General features: G+C 40.6%; 1 protein-coding gene across 2 annotated transcripts in view; it reads left to right on the top strand.

Moving 5' to 3' along the window:
• The first annotated feature begins 257 nt into the window (after positions 1-257).
• LOC138680862 (phospholipid scramblase 1-like) overlaps positions 258-16477 on the top strand; it is a 165039-nt gene continuing 148819 nt past the window's right edge. Inside the window, exons 1-2 of one of the 2 annotated variants that reach the window (XM_069768083.1) lie at positions 258-347; positions 5409-5438. In XM_069768083.1, coding sequence (XP_069624184.1) covers positions 5426-5438 — 13 coding nt within the window. In that variant the 5' untranslated portion in view covers positions 258-347; positions 5409-5425. The remainder of the gene's footprint in view (positions 348-5408; positions 5439-16477) is intronic. The other variant, XM_069768084.1, reaches the window with a different exon arrangement.

The raw sequence follows: 16477 nt of genomic DNA, 5'->3' as shown, positions 1-16477 counted from the left end.
TAAGTATAAGACTAAGTAATCATTTTCATAGATTATTAGCTAGATATTCCCAGAACCACATGTAATCCAACACACCATTAGTGTTGATGGTGTGTATCCAAGTCTACCACCACAAGTAACAATTGAGATACAAAGTAACTTCCTGGTTCCTTAGAGACTTACTTAATTATTCTGGGTAACATATTATTGCCTAAATAAACATGAGCAACTGCCAATTTAGTATCATTTCCGTGTTGTATAAAATCATTTACTGTCCTTCCACTTTGATTTACTACGTTCTTTCGTGTAGAGGTGCAAGTCTATGGGAATATTTGTTTTCTAAGCCACTCACTAAAATTTTGTAGAAGGTACGTAAAAGCAAAGAAACGCATGTATTTCTACATTTGTTACTTTTTATTTTTTATTGTATTTGCTTACTATGTGAATATATGAAAAAGATGAAACACTATTAACTATTTGCTCACTTAGGAATGCATTAGACTATAGTGCTCAGTTGTATGAGAGGGATTAGGGCAAGGATGAGTTTTCAACCTCTACATAAAAAAAGAACATTTTTATTGAAATTTTGACTTACCTTTAGGCTATGTTCACACGTTGCATTTTTGGTTTTTGTTGCATTTTTTTGCTGTGTTTGTGCGTTTTTGTCTGCAACATTTTGTATTTTGTGCATTCTGATAATGTTTAGTGGCAAAAAAAAATCTGATTCTACTTCATCAGGTTTTGTCACAATAACGCAGAAAAGCCTGATACCTGTTTTTTAAGGGTATGTGTCCACATTCAGGATTGCATCAGGATTTGGTCAGGATTTTTCGTCAGTATTTGTAACCCAAAACCAGGAGTGGAACAATTAGGCCGGCATCACACTTGCAAGTTTTACGGATGTAAGAGCGCAGAAACTACGTCCGTAAAACTCGCAAAAAATACGGCACAATTATTCTCTATGCCCCTGCTCCTATCTGCCGTATTTTACTCATCAGTATTATACGGCTTTCTACGGCCGCACAAAATCGCAGCATGCTGCGTTTGTCACCGGACTGCGCAAGAAATACGCCAATGAAAGTCTATGGAAGCGTGAAAAATACGGATTACACACGGACAAGCAGTGTGACTTGCGAGAAATACGCAGCGCTGTTAGAGAGAAAAGCCGGTAATTCAGTGCGGTGTACAGTAAAATCACACTGACAGCTTACAGTAGAATAGGTAGAATAAATGTGTACACATAGAATAGGTATATATATATATATACAGTGGGGCAAAAAAGTATTTAGTCAGTCAGCAATAGTGCAAGTTCCACCACTTAAAAAGATGAGAGGCGTCTGTAATTTATATCATAGGTAGACCTCAACTATGGGAGACAAACTGAGAAAAAAAAATCCAGAAAATCAGATTGTCTCTTTTTTTAACAATTTATTTGCATATTATGGTGGAAAATAAGTATTTGGTCAGAAACAAAATTTCATCTCAATACTTTGTAATATATCCTTTGTTGGCAATGACAGAGGTCAAACGTTTTCTGTAAGTCTTCACAAGGTTGCCACACACTGTTGTTGGTATGTTGGCCCATTCCTCCATGCAGATATCCTCTAGAGCAGTGATGTTTTTGGCTTTTCGCTTGGCAACACGGACTTTCAACTCCCTCCAAAGGTTTTCTATAGGGTTGAGATCTGGAGACTGGCTAGGCCACTCCAGGACCTTGAAATGCTTCTTATGAATCCACTCCTTCGTTGCCCTGGTGGTGTGCTTTGAATCATTGTCATGTTGAAAGACCCAGCCACGTTTCATCTTCAATGCCCTTGCTGATGGAAGGAGGTTTGCACTCAAAATCTCACGATACATGGCCCCATTCATTCTTTCATGTACCCGGATCAGTCGTCCTGGCCCCTTTGCAGAGAAACAGCCCCAAAGCATGATGTTTCCACCACCATGCTTTACAGTAGGTATGGTGTTTGATAGATGCAACTCAGTATTCTTTTTCCTCCAAACACGACAAGTTGTGTTTCTACCAAACAGTTCCAGTTTGGTTTCATCAGACCATAGGACATTCTCCCAAAACTCCTCTGGATCATCCAAATGCTCTCTAGCAAACTTCAGACGGGCCCGGACATGTACTGGCTTAAGCAGTGGGACACGTCTGGCACTGCAGGATCTGAATCAATGGTGGCGTAGTGTGTTACTTATGGTAGGCCTTGTTACATTGGTCCCAGCTCTCTGCAGTTCATTCACTAGGTCCCCCCGCGTGGTTCTGGGATTTTTGCTCACCGTTCTTGTGATCATTCTGACCCCACAGGGTGGGATTTTGCGTGGAGCCCCAGATCGAGGGAGATTATCAGTGGTCTTGTATGTCTTCCATTTTCTAATTATTGCTCCCACTGTTGATTTCTTCACTCCAAGCTGGTTGGCTATTGCAGATTCAGTCTTCCCAGCCTGGTGCAGGGCTACAATTTTGTTTCTGGTGTCCTTTGACAGCTCTTTGGTCTTCACCATAGTGGAGTTTGGAGTCAGACTGTTTGAGGGTGTGCACAGGTGTCTTTTTATACTGATAACAAGTTTAAACAGGTGCCATTACTACAGGTAATGAGTGGAGGAAAGAGGAGACTCTTAAAGAAGAAGTTACAGGTCTGTGAGAGACAGAAATCTTGATTGTTTGTTTCTGACCAAATACTTATTTTCCACCATAATATGCAAATAAATTGTTAAAAAAACAGACAATGTGATTTTCTGGATTTTTTTTTCTCAGTTTGTCTCCCATAGTTGAGGTCTACCTATGATGTAAATTACAGACGCCTCTCATCTTTTTAAGTGGTGGAACTTGCACTAATGCTGATTGACTAAATACTTTTTTGCCCCACTGTATATATATATATGTCATTAGACACATATATGTATATATATTAATATTTTTTCCAGCGCTATACAGCTTGAAAGCCAGTAATTCAATTACCGGCTTTTTCTTTCTCCTTCCTAAAACCCGACATGATTTGAGACATGGTTTACATACAGTAAACCATGTCTTCTCTCCATTTTTTTTGCAGATTCCACACTACTAATGTCAGTAGTGTGTATCTGCAAAATTTGGCCGTTCTAGCTCTTAAAATAAAGGGTTAAATGGCGGAAAAAATTGGCGTGGGCTCCCGCGCAATTTTCTCCACCAGAGTAGTAAAGCCAGTGACTGAGGGCAGATATTAATAGCCTGGAGAGGGTCCATGGTTATTGCCCCCCCCCTGGCTAAAAATATCTGCCCCCAGCCACCCCAGAAAAGGCACATCTGGAAGATGCGCCTATTCTGGCACTTGGCCACTCTCTTCCCATTCCCGTGTAGCGGTGGGATATGGGGTAATGAAGGGTTAATGCCACCTTGCTATTGTAAGGTGACATTAAGCCTAATTAATAATGGAGAGGTGTCAATTATGACACCTATCCATTATTAATCCAATTGTAGTAAAGGGTTAAATAAAACACAAACACATTATTTAAAATTATTTTAATGAAATAAAAACAATGGTTGTTGGAGTATTTTATTCTACGCCCAATCCAGTCACTGAAGACCCTCGTTCTGTGAAAGAAAAAAACATAATAAACCAACAATATACTTACCCTCCGCAGATCTGTAACGTCCAACGATGTAAATCCTTCTGAAGGCGTTAAAACATTTTGCAGCAAGGAGCTTTGCTAATGCAGGCTGCTCCTCGCTGCAAAACCCCGGGGAATGAGGCTAAATATAGATCAATGAGCTATATTTAGCTTCATTTGCGGTGAGGCGCCCTCTGCTGGATGTTCATAGATCGTGGGAACTTTCCTAGAAAGCCTTTAAATAATGTGTTTGTGTTTTATTTAACCCTTTACTACAATTGGATTAATAATGGATAGGTGTCATAATTGACGCCTCTCCATTATTAATTAGGCTTAATGTCACCTTACAATAGCAAGGTGGCATTAACCCTTCATTACCCCATATCCCACCGCTACACGGGAATGGGAAGAGAGTGGCCAAGTGCCAGAATAGGCGCATCTTCCAGATGTGCCTTTTCTGGGGTGGCTGGGGGCAGATATTTTTAGCCAGGGGGGGGCCAATAACCATGGACCCTCTCCAGGCTATTAATATCTACCCTCAGTCACTGGCTTTACTACTCTGGCGGAGAAAATTGCGCGGGAGCCCACGCCAATTTTTTCCGCCATTTAACCCTTTATTTTAAGAGCTAGAACGGCCAAATTTTGCAGATACACACTACTGACATTAGTAGTGTGGAATCTGCAAAAAAAATGGAGAGAAGACATGGTTTACTGTATGTAAACCATGTCTCAAATCATGTCGGGTTTTAGGAAGGAGAAAGAAAAAGCCGGTAATTGAATTACCGGCTTTCAAGCTGTATAGCGCTGGAAAAAATATTAATATATATACATATATGTGTCTAATGACATATATATATATATATAGACAGTATATATATATATTTTTTTCTATATGGGACACATGGATCATTTCTATAGCGGTATGTTGGTTTTGCAAGCCTGCGAGAAAACCACGCAGTACGGATGCCATACGGATTACATACGGAGGATGCCATGCGCAAAAAACGCTGACACACCCTGCCTACGGAGGAGCTATGGACCACTATTTTCGGGACTTTTCAGCGTATTACGGCCGTAATATACGGACCGTATTGTTTTACGCTGTGTGTGACGCCGGCCTTAGAGGAAAAGTATATTAGAAACATATTCACCACTTCTGTATTTATCACCCACTCCTGGTTTTGGCTTACAAATACTGATGAAAAATCCTGACCAAATCCTGATGCAATCCTGAACGTGTGCACATACCCTGAGTGTTTTTTTCACCACCCATTACTTTCAATGGGTGAACAACTCTGAAAAAAATGCTCAACAAACTCTGAAAGAAGTGACATGTTCTATTCTGCATAACCCAAGGTTTTGCACAAAATACTGGGGTAAAAAAAACAAGCTGTGTGCATGAGATTTCTGGAATCTCATAGACATAGCTGGTACTGCAAAGAAAAACAAAAAACCCGCACTAAAATGCAGACTTGTGAACATACCCTTAAAAGGTTTTTAGCCATCTCCTAAGGAGATTATGTATCACTAGGATATGTCATCATTTTATGATCATTGGGGTCAGACATCTGGAACTAGCACTGATCCTAAATATAAAGGGGATTGTTCTGGAGCTTATTAGTCTTCACCAGGGCTGCCTGCTTTTTATTCACAAAATCTGTGGGATTCCCAGAGGTCGGGTCCCCTGATCATAAAGTGAAAGTATATCCTAGTCATGTGCCATCATAATATAATTTGTGGAATTAAAAAAAAAAGTTTAAGTATTGCTGGAAGTATTTATGCTTATAATTTGCTTTTTAGTTGTTCTTTGTGTTTTAATCAATGTTATTGTTTTGCAGAATTAACTGAAAATAACATGAATAAGCAAGGTAATATATATTTTGTATTGAATTGTATAAACATTTGGGAAGATCAGAGATCGTAAGAAGATGGAATTAGAGCTAGACAGTTACTAGAGGCAAATACATAGGCATTGTAGCAGGGGAATATGAAAAGAAGAACTTTCTCTCTGACAAATGTTCCAACCTTCATTTATTCATAACAATTTTCAGTGCATTACGAACTAGCCCCAATCCTAACTTACACCCATAATGTTCTTAGTACCGCTAGTACATTTTATAGAAACTCTTTGTTCAGTCCACTGCATGTAACCCGCTGTGCACACCACCTTCTTCTATTTTTATGCTTACTTACTGTATCTTAAAAAAGTGTGGTTATCATGCATAAGATAATTGATAACTTGCAAATCAATAAATGGAACTAAGTCTCTATAAAAGGAAAAAAGGGGGCGGCACTGCCTTCAAAAAGAACGGTCACAAGCCAAGTGGTAAATTCACACTTCAGTGCTTAAATGGGTTAACCTTTGCTGCCACATTGCACACCTCGGGTGCTCCTCGTATGTGAAACAAGTTCAACTATACAGTCCAACAAAAGAGAAATGACGAGGGCACTCACCAGTCTTCTTATAGTGCAAAAATCGCTTACTTTATTGACGTGACATCTAAAAATCCAAGGTCGGGTTACCGATGGAGCCGAAGCTCAGGTGAGCAGGAGGGAGTGGAGACGACGGCCGTTTCGCGCTGTGCTTGCGCTTCTACGGGTCAGTGCAGATGAGAGCAAGACAGCGGAAATATAGCACCGGCCAAGGTACCACCCTCCTCCGCTACCTCCCTCCCACAACACATAAAAACACTCTATAAAAAGCACAACTTAAAATAATACAGACATATCGAATATATCTTAACTCGGAACATATTCAATGACAAAACATGCAGTTTTGTGCACAAATACAAACATGTTAAATAACCCTCTTAACATATTAATCATATAAAAGAAACAGTGTGACTGCTCAAAACTTTTACTGAACCTAATCTCACGATTCTAATATCTCACAGAAATATGGATAAATCTACCCTATCGTTGAATCCCAGGGGGCCCATTGCTTCACAACGCATGATCCACCTGGCCTCAACTCTAAGGAGTAAGTTATTCAAATCGCCCCCTCCAGCTGGTAAAGACACCCTTTCCAGTCCTGCAAAAGTGAGGCAATCTACTTTACTCTCATGTTTTTCCCTTACATGCGAGATCAGGCGCGGTACTCCTTTGCCTGTAGCAATCGATCTGCAATGTTCCCTGAACCGCATGAATAGAGGTCGAACAGTTTTCCCAATGTAGTAATACTTGCAAGGACAAAAAATCACGTAAACTACGTGATCTGTCCTGCATGTAATAAAATTTTTTACTACATGTGTGATGCCCCCCATTCTAATGACCCGGTCTGTTACGCGTTGATTGCAGAATGAACAATGACCACACTTAAAGTTACCATGCGGTGCGGTTTTGGCTAGCCAATTTTGGTTTGGTTTAGACAACCGATTTCTCACTAATTTGTCCCTTAATCTTACACTTCTCCTGTTTGCTATAAGGGGACCTCTGGCTGCTACAGCTGCCAACTCTTTATCTTGACTTAAAATGTGCCAATTCCGTTTTATGGCTAGCCTAACCTGGCGGTCCATATTGTTATACGCAAAACAAAAAGTAAACCTCTTTTCTTTTTTACATATTCGTGCCGATGGAACAACCTTATTCTCCATATTTCTTTCCCTCATGACTTCCTCCTGTGCTGAACATAATAGATTTTCTGGGTATCCTCTTTCCCTAAATCTTTGCGCCATTTCTTCTGTTTGTCGCATAAACCCTTTATCTGTGTTATTAACCCGGCTAACTCGTAAAAATTGGCTGCGCGGCAATGCTAATTTTGTGTGAAAAGGATGGAAACTATCATATCGCATCATGGTATTACCTGCCACTGGTTTGCGGTATAAGGACGTGCAGATTTTACCTCCCTCTATTTCTAACAAAACATCCAGAAATTCTAAACGGTTTCCTCCATAATTTGACGTAAATGACATGTTCATATTATTACTTTCATTTAGAAAAGACACAAAATTTCTGAACATATCCTCTGTACCGTCCCAGATCAATATCACATCGTCGATATATCTCTGATAATACTTAATGTACTGCAAAAAATTGTTCTTATTAGTATATACATATTTTTCCTCGAAGAGTCCTAAGAATAAATTTGCAAAAGTACAAGCTACCGGAGTCCCCATCGCAGTCCCCACTTCCTGTACATACCACTCATCTAAAAACATAAACGCATTGTGGGTCAAGATGAAATCTAACGCCTCACAAACAAAATTAACAAAATTCCGACTCCTATTCAAGGTGCACAAAATCCGTCCAATAGCTTCAACTCCAGTTTTTTGCGGGATACGCGTATATAAGCTTTCTACGTCTATGGAAGCTAAAGCGTACCCATCATGCCAATCAAAATCTTGTAAACTGGAGAGAAACTAATTGGTATCTTTAAGATATGCTGGAATATCTCTCAACATAGGGCGTAAAAGCCAATCTATATACTGGGACAGGGGCTCAGTGAGCGACCCTATCCCAGATACGATCGGCCGACCTGGAGGGCATTGGACAGACTTGTGCACCTTCGGAATGTGGTACCAGTGGGGTCTGGTGGGGAACTCCGGTAGCAAGCATTCCGCTTTTCTTTGAGTTATTACCCCCAATTCTACATACTTTCTTAGGAAAGACCTAAGATCACTTTTATACTTCTGCAAAGGACTCCCCGATAACAATCTGTACACCCGTGTATCACATAACTGTCGTCTGGCTTCGTCGATGTAATATGATCTGGGAAGCAGTACAATCTTTCCTCCTTTATCAGCAGCTCTCACCACTGTATCATCCCAAGACCGAATTTCTCTGAGGGCTAGCTGTTCTTCTTTGGTTAAATTACTAAGGGATTTAGGATATATAAGCGCTTCCACATCCTTGATCACCTGAGCCTCGAATAAGTCTATCACATTCCCCGGGGATACTACCGGCATAAATCTGGAAGATACCCCACCTGTAAAAGGCAAAACTTTATCCTCTAACGGAGCCTGACTCTCCATGTTATCATTAATACCTAGGAGTAATCTTGCCTCCTCTCTTTCATCAGCCAGAGCCCCTGTTCCTGCCATAAAGCCTAATGGACCAATAATAACCGGTTTTTCTCCTTCTGGAATGTGTATGACTGGTGCTTTATTATTAAACATTTTATAAAGATGAATTTTCCTAGTTGATTTGAAAAGATCAATCTTAAAATCCGTGAGGTTAAACTCCTGAGGAATGCAGAATCCTAAACCCTTAGTTAACAACGACAAATGAATAGGGGTTAATATATGGTCAGTCAAATTAATTATAGTTCCACCAGCCGAATTGTCTAATATTTGCGAGTCCACGCTACGTGTTTGCGTTTCTGTTGTCTGTTCAACCCGCCTCTTCCTTCTGCTCCTCCGGGTCTTTCTTCTAAAGGGGTCGATGTTTCAGGGATTTCTGAGTCCACCGCTGATGGTATTTCTAAGGAACTTGCCGAATTGCCTATCTCATCACTTAAGCTAGATTCAGATTCCGTGGTTAAATATTCTCTTTTACGGTAATTATTTTTTCCTCTATTATTTTTTCTCCAATTATTTCCGTTTTTATTTCTATTTCTATTTTTATTTACTCCCCCCTCATCTTCTCTTTTGTTAATCCATGAAAAGACATGTCCTGTATCAAAATCAATTTTGTCACGGACAAATTTGTCCCTTTTTCTTAATTTCACATTAACTTGAATGGGGGTAAGTTTATTGTCCAGTCTTTTATTAAAAGCAGTCCACTGAGTTTCAGATAATCTTGTTTTAAGCTCTGTTTGTGTTTTAATAAGATCTTTATTTAATTCTTCATAACTTTGCATGTTTGTTTTGAGCACCAAAGCCAATAAATCCTGAGAGCATTTCAGCATAATACTTTCCCATTCCTTCCGGAACTCTGCGTTATCATTATGCTGCAAAATTTGTTTCCATACTCTTAGTCCACGGGGAACTCTCCCGTTATCACAATATGACTGGAGTGATTTATTAGTCCAAAATAGTTTAATTTCTTTTTCAGCCAAGTTAGTCATTCTAAATTCCAGTGCTTTAGTACTAAAAGAGCGTATCCCCTCCTCCTGCTCACACTCATGGAAATAATTATCCACATCGTCTCGACCAGCTTGTAATCCCAATCTGGGTTGTGCAGCCGTTAACTCCATATGTTCCATACTAGGACGCACAGGCTGTGATTCCACCTCGTATAGAGATAAATTCAAAGGCGTGCTCAGCCCTCCAAAAAAGAATATATACCAAGTCTCTATAAAAGGAAAAAAGGGGGCGGCACTGCCTTCAAAAAGAACGGTCACAAGCCAAGTGGTAAATTCACACTTCAGTGCTTAAATGGGTTAACCTTTGCTGCCACATTGCACACCTCGGGTGCTCCTCGTATGTGAAACAAGTTCAACTATACAGTCCAACAAAAGAGAAATGACGAGGGCACTCACCAGTCTTCTTATAGTGCAAAAATCGCTTACTTTATTGACGTGACATCTAAAAATCCAAGGTCGGGTTACCGATGGAGCCGAAGCTCAGGTGAGCAGGAGGGAGTGGAGACGACGGCCGTTTCGCGCTGTGCTTGCGCTTCTACGGGTCAGTGCAGATGAGAGCAAGACAGCGGAAATATAGCACCGGCCAAGGTACCACCCTCCTCCGCTACCTCCCTCCCACAACACATAAAAACACTCTATAAAAAGCACAACTTAAAATAATACAGACATATCGAATATATCTTAACTCGGAACATATTCAATGACAAAACATGCAGTTTTGTGCACAAATACAAACATGTTAAATAACCCTCTTAACATATTAATCATATAAAAGAAACAGTGTGACTGCTCAAAACTTTTACTGAACCTAATCTCACGATTCTAATATCTCACAGAAATATGGATAAATCTACCCTATCGTTGAATCCCAGGGGGCCCATTGCTTCACAACGCATGATCCACCTGGCCTCAACTCTAAGGAGTAAGTTATTCAAATCGCCCCCTCCAGCTGGTAAAGACACCCTTTCCAGTCCTGCAAAAGTGAGGCAATCTACTTTACTCTCATGTTTTTCCCTTACATGCGAGATCAGGCGCGGTACTCCTTTGCCTGTAGCAATCGATCTGCAATGTTCCCTGAACCGCATGAATAGAGGTCGAACAGTTTTCCCAATGTAGTAATACTTGCAAGGACAAAAAATCACGTAAACTACGTGATCTGTCCTGCATGTAATAAAATTTTTTACTACATGTGTGATGCCCCCCATTCTAATGACCCGGTCTGTTACGCGTTGATTGCAGAATGAACAATGACCAGGAGTAAATAAAAATAGAAATAGAAATAAAAACGGAAATAATTGGAGAAAAAATAATAGAGGAAAAAATAATTACCGTAAAAGAGAATATTTAACCACGGAATCTGAATCTAGCTTAAGTGATGAGATAGGCAATTCGGCAAGTTCCTTAGAAATACCATCAGCGGTGGACTCAGAAATCCCTGAAACATCGACCCCTTTAGAAGAAAGACCCGGAGGAGCAGAAGGAAGAGGCGGGTTGAACAGACAACAGAAACGCAAACACGTAGCGTGGACTCGCAAATATTAGACAATTCGGCTGGTGGAACTATAATTAATTTGACTGACCATATATTAACCCCTATTCATTTGTCGTTGTTAACTAAGGGTTTAGGATTCTGCATTCCTCAGGAGTTTAACCTCACGGATTTTAAGATTGATCTTTTCAAATCAACTAGGAAAATTCATCTTTATAAAATGTTTAATAATAAAGCACCAGTCATACACATTCCAGAAGGAGAAAAACCGGTTATTATTGGTCCATTAGGCTTTATGGCAGGAACAGGGGCTCTGGCTGATGAAAGAGAGGAGGCAAGATTACTCCTAGGTATTAATGATAACATGGAGAGTCAGGCTCCGTTAGAGGATAAAGTTTTGCCTTTTACAGGTGGGGTATCTTCCAGATTTATGCCGGTAGTATCCCCGGGGAATGTGATAGACTTATTCGAGGCTCAGGTGATCAAGGATGTGGAAGCGCTTATATATCCTAAATCCCTTAGTAATTTAACCAAAGAAGAACAGCTAGCCCTCAGAGAAATTCGGTCTTGGGATGATACAGTGGTGAGAGCTGCTGATAAAGGAGGAAAGATTGTACTGCTTCCCAGATCATATTACATCGACGAAGCCAGACGACAGTTATGTGATACACGGGTGTACAGATTGTTATCGGGGAGTCCTTTGCAGAAGTATAAAAGTGATCTTAGGTCTTTCCTAAGAAAGTATGTAGAATTGGGGGTAATAACTCAAAGAAAAGCGGAATGCTTGCTACCGGAGTTCCCCACCAGACCCCACTGGTACCACATTCCGAAGGTGCACAAGTCTGTCCAATGCCCTCCAGGTCGGCCGATCGTATCTGGGATAGGGTCGCTCACTGAGCCCCTGTCCCAGTATATAGATTGGCTTTTACGCCCTATGTTGAGAGATATTCCAGCATATCTTAAAGATACCAATTCGTTTCTCTCCAGTTTACAAGATTTTGATTGGCATGATGGGTACGCTTTAGCTTCCATAGACGTAGAAAGCTTATATACGCGTATCCCGCAAAAAACTGGAGTTGAAGCTATTGGACGGATTTTGTGCACCTTGAATAGGAGTCGGAATTTTGTTAATTTTGTTTGTGAGGCGTTAGATTTCATCTTGACCCACAATGCGTTTATGTTTTTAGATGAGTGGTATGTACAGGAAGTGGGGACTGCGATGGGGACTCCGGTAGCTTGTACTTTTGCAAATTTATTCTTAGGACTCTTCGAGGAAAAATATGTATATACTAATAAGAACAATTTTTTGCAGTACATTAAGTATTATCAGAGATATATCGACGATGTGATATTGATCTGGGACGGTACAGAGGATATGTTCAGAAATTTTGTGTCTTTTCTAAATGAAAGTAATAATATGAACATGTCATTTACGTCAAATTATGGAGGAAACCGTTTAGAATTTCTGGATGTTTTGTTAGAAATAGAGGGAGGTAAAATCTGCACGTCCTTATACCGCAAACCAGTGGCAGGTAATACCATGATGCGATATGATAGTTTCCATCCTTTTCACACAAAATTAGCATTGCCGCGCAGCCAATTTTTACGAGTTAGCCGGGTTAATAACACAGATAAAGGGTTTATGCGACAAACAGAAGAAATGGCGCAAAGATTTAGGGAAAGAGGATACCCAGAAAATCTATTATGTTCAGCACAGGAGGAAGTCATGAGGGAAAGAAATATGGAGAATAAGGTTGTTCCATCGGCACGAATATGTAAAAAAGAAAAGAGGTTTACTTTTTGTTTTGCGTATAACAATATGGACCGCCAGATTAGGCTAGCCATAAAACGGAATTGGCACATTTTAAGTCAAGATAAAGAGTTGGCAGCTGTAGCAGCCAGAGGTCCCCTTATAGCAAACAGGAGAAGTGTAAGATTAAGGGACAAATTAGTGAGAAATCGGTTGTCTAAACCAAACCAAAATTGGCTAGCCAAAACCGCACCGCATGGTAACTTTAAGTGTGGTCATTGTTCATTCTGCAATCAACGCGTAACAGACCGGGTCATTAGAATGGGGGGCATCACACATGTAGTAAAAAATTTTATTACATGCAGGACAGATCACGTAGTTTACGTGATTTTTTGTCCTTGCAAGTATTACTACATTGGGAAAACTGTTCGACCTCTATTCATGCGGTTCAGGGAACATTGCAGATCGATTGCTACAGGCAAAGGAGTACCGCGCCTGATCTCGCATGTAAGGGAAAAACATGAGAGTAAAGTAGATTGCCTCACTTTTGCAGGACTGGAAAGGGTGTCTTTACCAGCTGGAGGGGGCGATTTGAATAACTTACTCCTTAGAGTTGAGGCCAGGTGGATCATGCGTTGTGAAGCAATGGGCCCCCTGGGATTCAACGATAGGGTAGATTTATCCATATTTCTGTGAGATATTAGAATCGTGAGATTAGGTTCAGTAAAAGTTTTGAGCAGTCACACTGTTTCTTTTATATGATTAATATGTTAAGAGGGTTATTTAACATGTTTGTATTTGTGCACAAAACTGCATGTTTTGTCATTGAATATGTTCCGAGTTAAGATATATTCGATATGTCTGTATTATTTTAAGTTGTGCTTTTTATAGAGTGTTTTTATGTGTTGTGGGAGGGAGGTAGCGGAGGAGGGTGGTACCTTGGCCGGTGCTATATTTCCGCTGTCTTGCTCTCATCTGCACTGACCCGTAGAAGCGCAAGCACAGCGCGAAACGGCCGTCGTCTCCACTCCCTCCTGCTCACCTGAGCTTCGGCTCCATCGGTAACCCGACCTTGGATTTTTAGATGTCACGTCAATAAAGTAAGCGATTTTTGCACTATAAGAAGACTGGTGAGTGCCCTCGTCATTTCTCTTTTGTTGGACAATAAATGGAACTCCCACCAATTTTGAGATCGGGCTTATATAATGCAGGGTGCCACTCCATTCATTTTTTATGGCACTGCTGACAATAATCCTTGGCTATCTCTGGCATGAATACAGTGTAGTTGAACCCCATTGATCCACAAATTATCACATATACTTTGGATAAGTAAAAAAGAATTTTGTTGGTTCAGGCTGTCTGCGGTTTGGGCAGAATGAATTAGGCCGGGTTCACACTGCGTCTAGGCAGTTCGTTAGATGGACTACGTTACACCTTGGCATAAGCACAGTGTAACGTAGTCCGTTAACGCCGCCATTGACAGCAATGTCAGACGCATCGCTAGCGCACGCCCACAATGGGCGTGCGCTAGGGATGTGCCGTCATTGAGTGACGGACCCGGAGACGCGGGCTGCAGCATTTCCGGGTCCATCACTGCTAGCGCAGAAAGAGCTAGCAGGTGCTCTATCTGCGCTAGCGCAATGCAAACGTCGGCACTTGCACTAGCAGCAGCCCGTTAGCGTATGTGCTGAACGGGCTGCTGCTAACGCAGTGTGAACTTAGCCAAAGGTGACTGATTCTCTTTAACCCCTTCATGACCCAGCCTATTTTGACCTTAAAGACCTGGCCGTTTTTTGTAATTCTGACCAGTGTCCCTTTATGAGGTAATAACTCAGGAACGCTTCGACGAATCCTAGCGGTTCTGAGAATGTTTTTTCGTGACATATTGGGCTTCATGTTAGTGGTAAATTTAGGTCGATAATTTTTGTGTTTATTTGTGAAAAAAATGGAAATTTGGCTAAAATTTTGAAAATTTTGCAATTTTCAAATTTTGAATTTTTATTCTGTTAAACGAGAGTTATGTGACACAAAATAGTTAATGAATAACATTACCCACATGTCTACTTTACATCAGCACAATTTTGGAACCAAAATTCTTTTTTGCTAGGAAGTTATAAGGGTTAAAATTTGACCAGCGATTTCTCATTTTTACAGCAAAATTTACAAAACCATTTTTTTAGGGACCACCTCACATTTGAAGTCAGTTTGAGGGGTCTATATGGCTGAAAATACCCAAAAGTGACACCATTCTAAAAAATGCACCGCTCAAGGTGCTCAAAACTACATTCAAGAAGTTTATTAACCTTTCAGGTGCTTCACAGAAGCAGAAGCAACATGGAAGGAAAAAATGAACATTTAACTTCTTAGTCACAAAAATGATGTTTTAGCAACAATTTTTTTATTTTCCCAAGGGTAAAAAGAGAAACTGGACACTAAAAGTTATTGTACAATTTGTCCTGAGTACACAGATACCCCATATGTGGGGGGGAACCACTGTTTGGGCACAAGACAGGGTTCGGAAGGGAAGGAGCGCCATTTGACTTTTTCAATTAAAAATTGACTCCAATCTTTAGCGGACAGCATGTCGCGTTTGGAGAGCCCCTATGTGCCTAAACATTAGAGCTCCCCCACAAGTGACCCCATTTTGGAAACTAGACCCCCCATTGAGCTTATCTAGATGCATAGTGAGCACGTTGAACCCCCAGGTGCTTCACAAATTGATCCGAAAAATTAAAAAGTACTTTTTTTTTCACAAAAAAATTCTTTCAGCTTCAATTTTTTCATTTTCACATGGGTAACAGGATAAGATGCATCCTAAAATTTGTTGGGCAATTTCTCCTGAGTACACCGATACCTTATATGTGGTCACAAACCACTGTTTGTGCACACGGCAGAGCTCAGAAGGGAAGGAGCGCCATTTGACTTTTGAATGAAAAATTAGCTCCAATCATTAGCGGACACCATGTTGGGTTTGGAGAGCCCCTGTGTGCCTAAACATTGGAGCTTCCCCACATGTGATCCCATTTTGGAAACTAGACTCCCCAAGGAACTTATCTAGATGCATAGTGAGCACTTTGAACCCCCAGGTGCTTCACAAATTGATCCGTAAAAATGAAAAAGTACTTCTTTTTTTCACAAAAAATTTCTTTTAGCCTCAATTTGTTCATTTCCACATGGGCAACAGGATAAAATGGATCCTAAAATGTATTGGGCAATTTCTCCTGAGTACACTGATACCTCACATGTGGGGGTAAACCACTGTTTGGGCACACGGTAGGGCTCAGAAGGGAAGGAGCACCATTTTACTTTTTGAATCAAAAATTAGCTCCAATCGTTTGCTGACACCATGTCGCGTTTGGAGAGCCCCTGTGTGCCTAAACATTGAAGCTTCCCCACATGTGACCCCATTTTGGAAACTAGACCTCCCAAGGAACTAATCTAGATGTGTGGTGACCACTTTAAATCCTCAAGTGCTTCACAGAAGTTTATAACGCAGAGCCGTGAAAATAAAAAATCATTTTTCTTTCCTCAAAAATTATTTTTTAGCCCACAATTTTTTATTTTCACAAGAGTAACAGGAGAAATTGGACCAGAAAAGTTGTTGTCCAGTTTGTCATGAGTACGCTGATACCCCATATATGGGGGG

This window comes from Ranitomeya imitator, chromosome 5 (genome assembly GCF_032444005.1).
Source record: "Ranitomeya imitator isolate aRanImi1 chromosome 5, aRanImi1.pri, whole genome shotgun sequence".
NCBI lineage: Eukaryota > Metazoa > Chordata > Amphibia > Anura > Dendrobatidae > Ranitomeya > Ranitomeya imitator.
The sequence above is the reverse complement of the archived record's forward strand: the minus strand, read 5'-3'. Positions and strand labels throughout refer to the sequence as shown.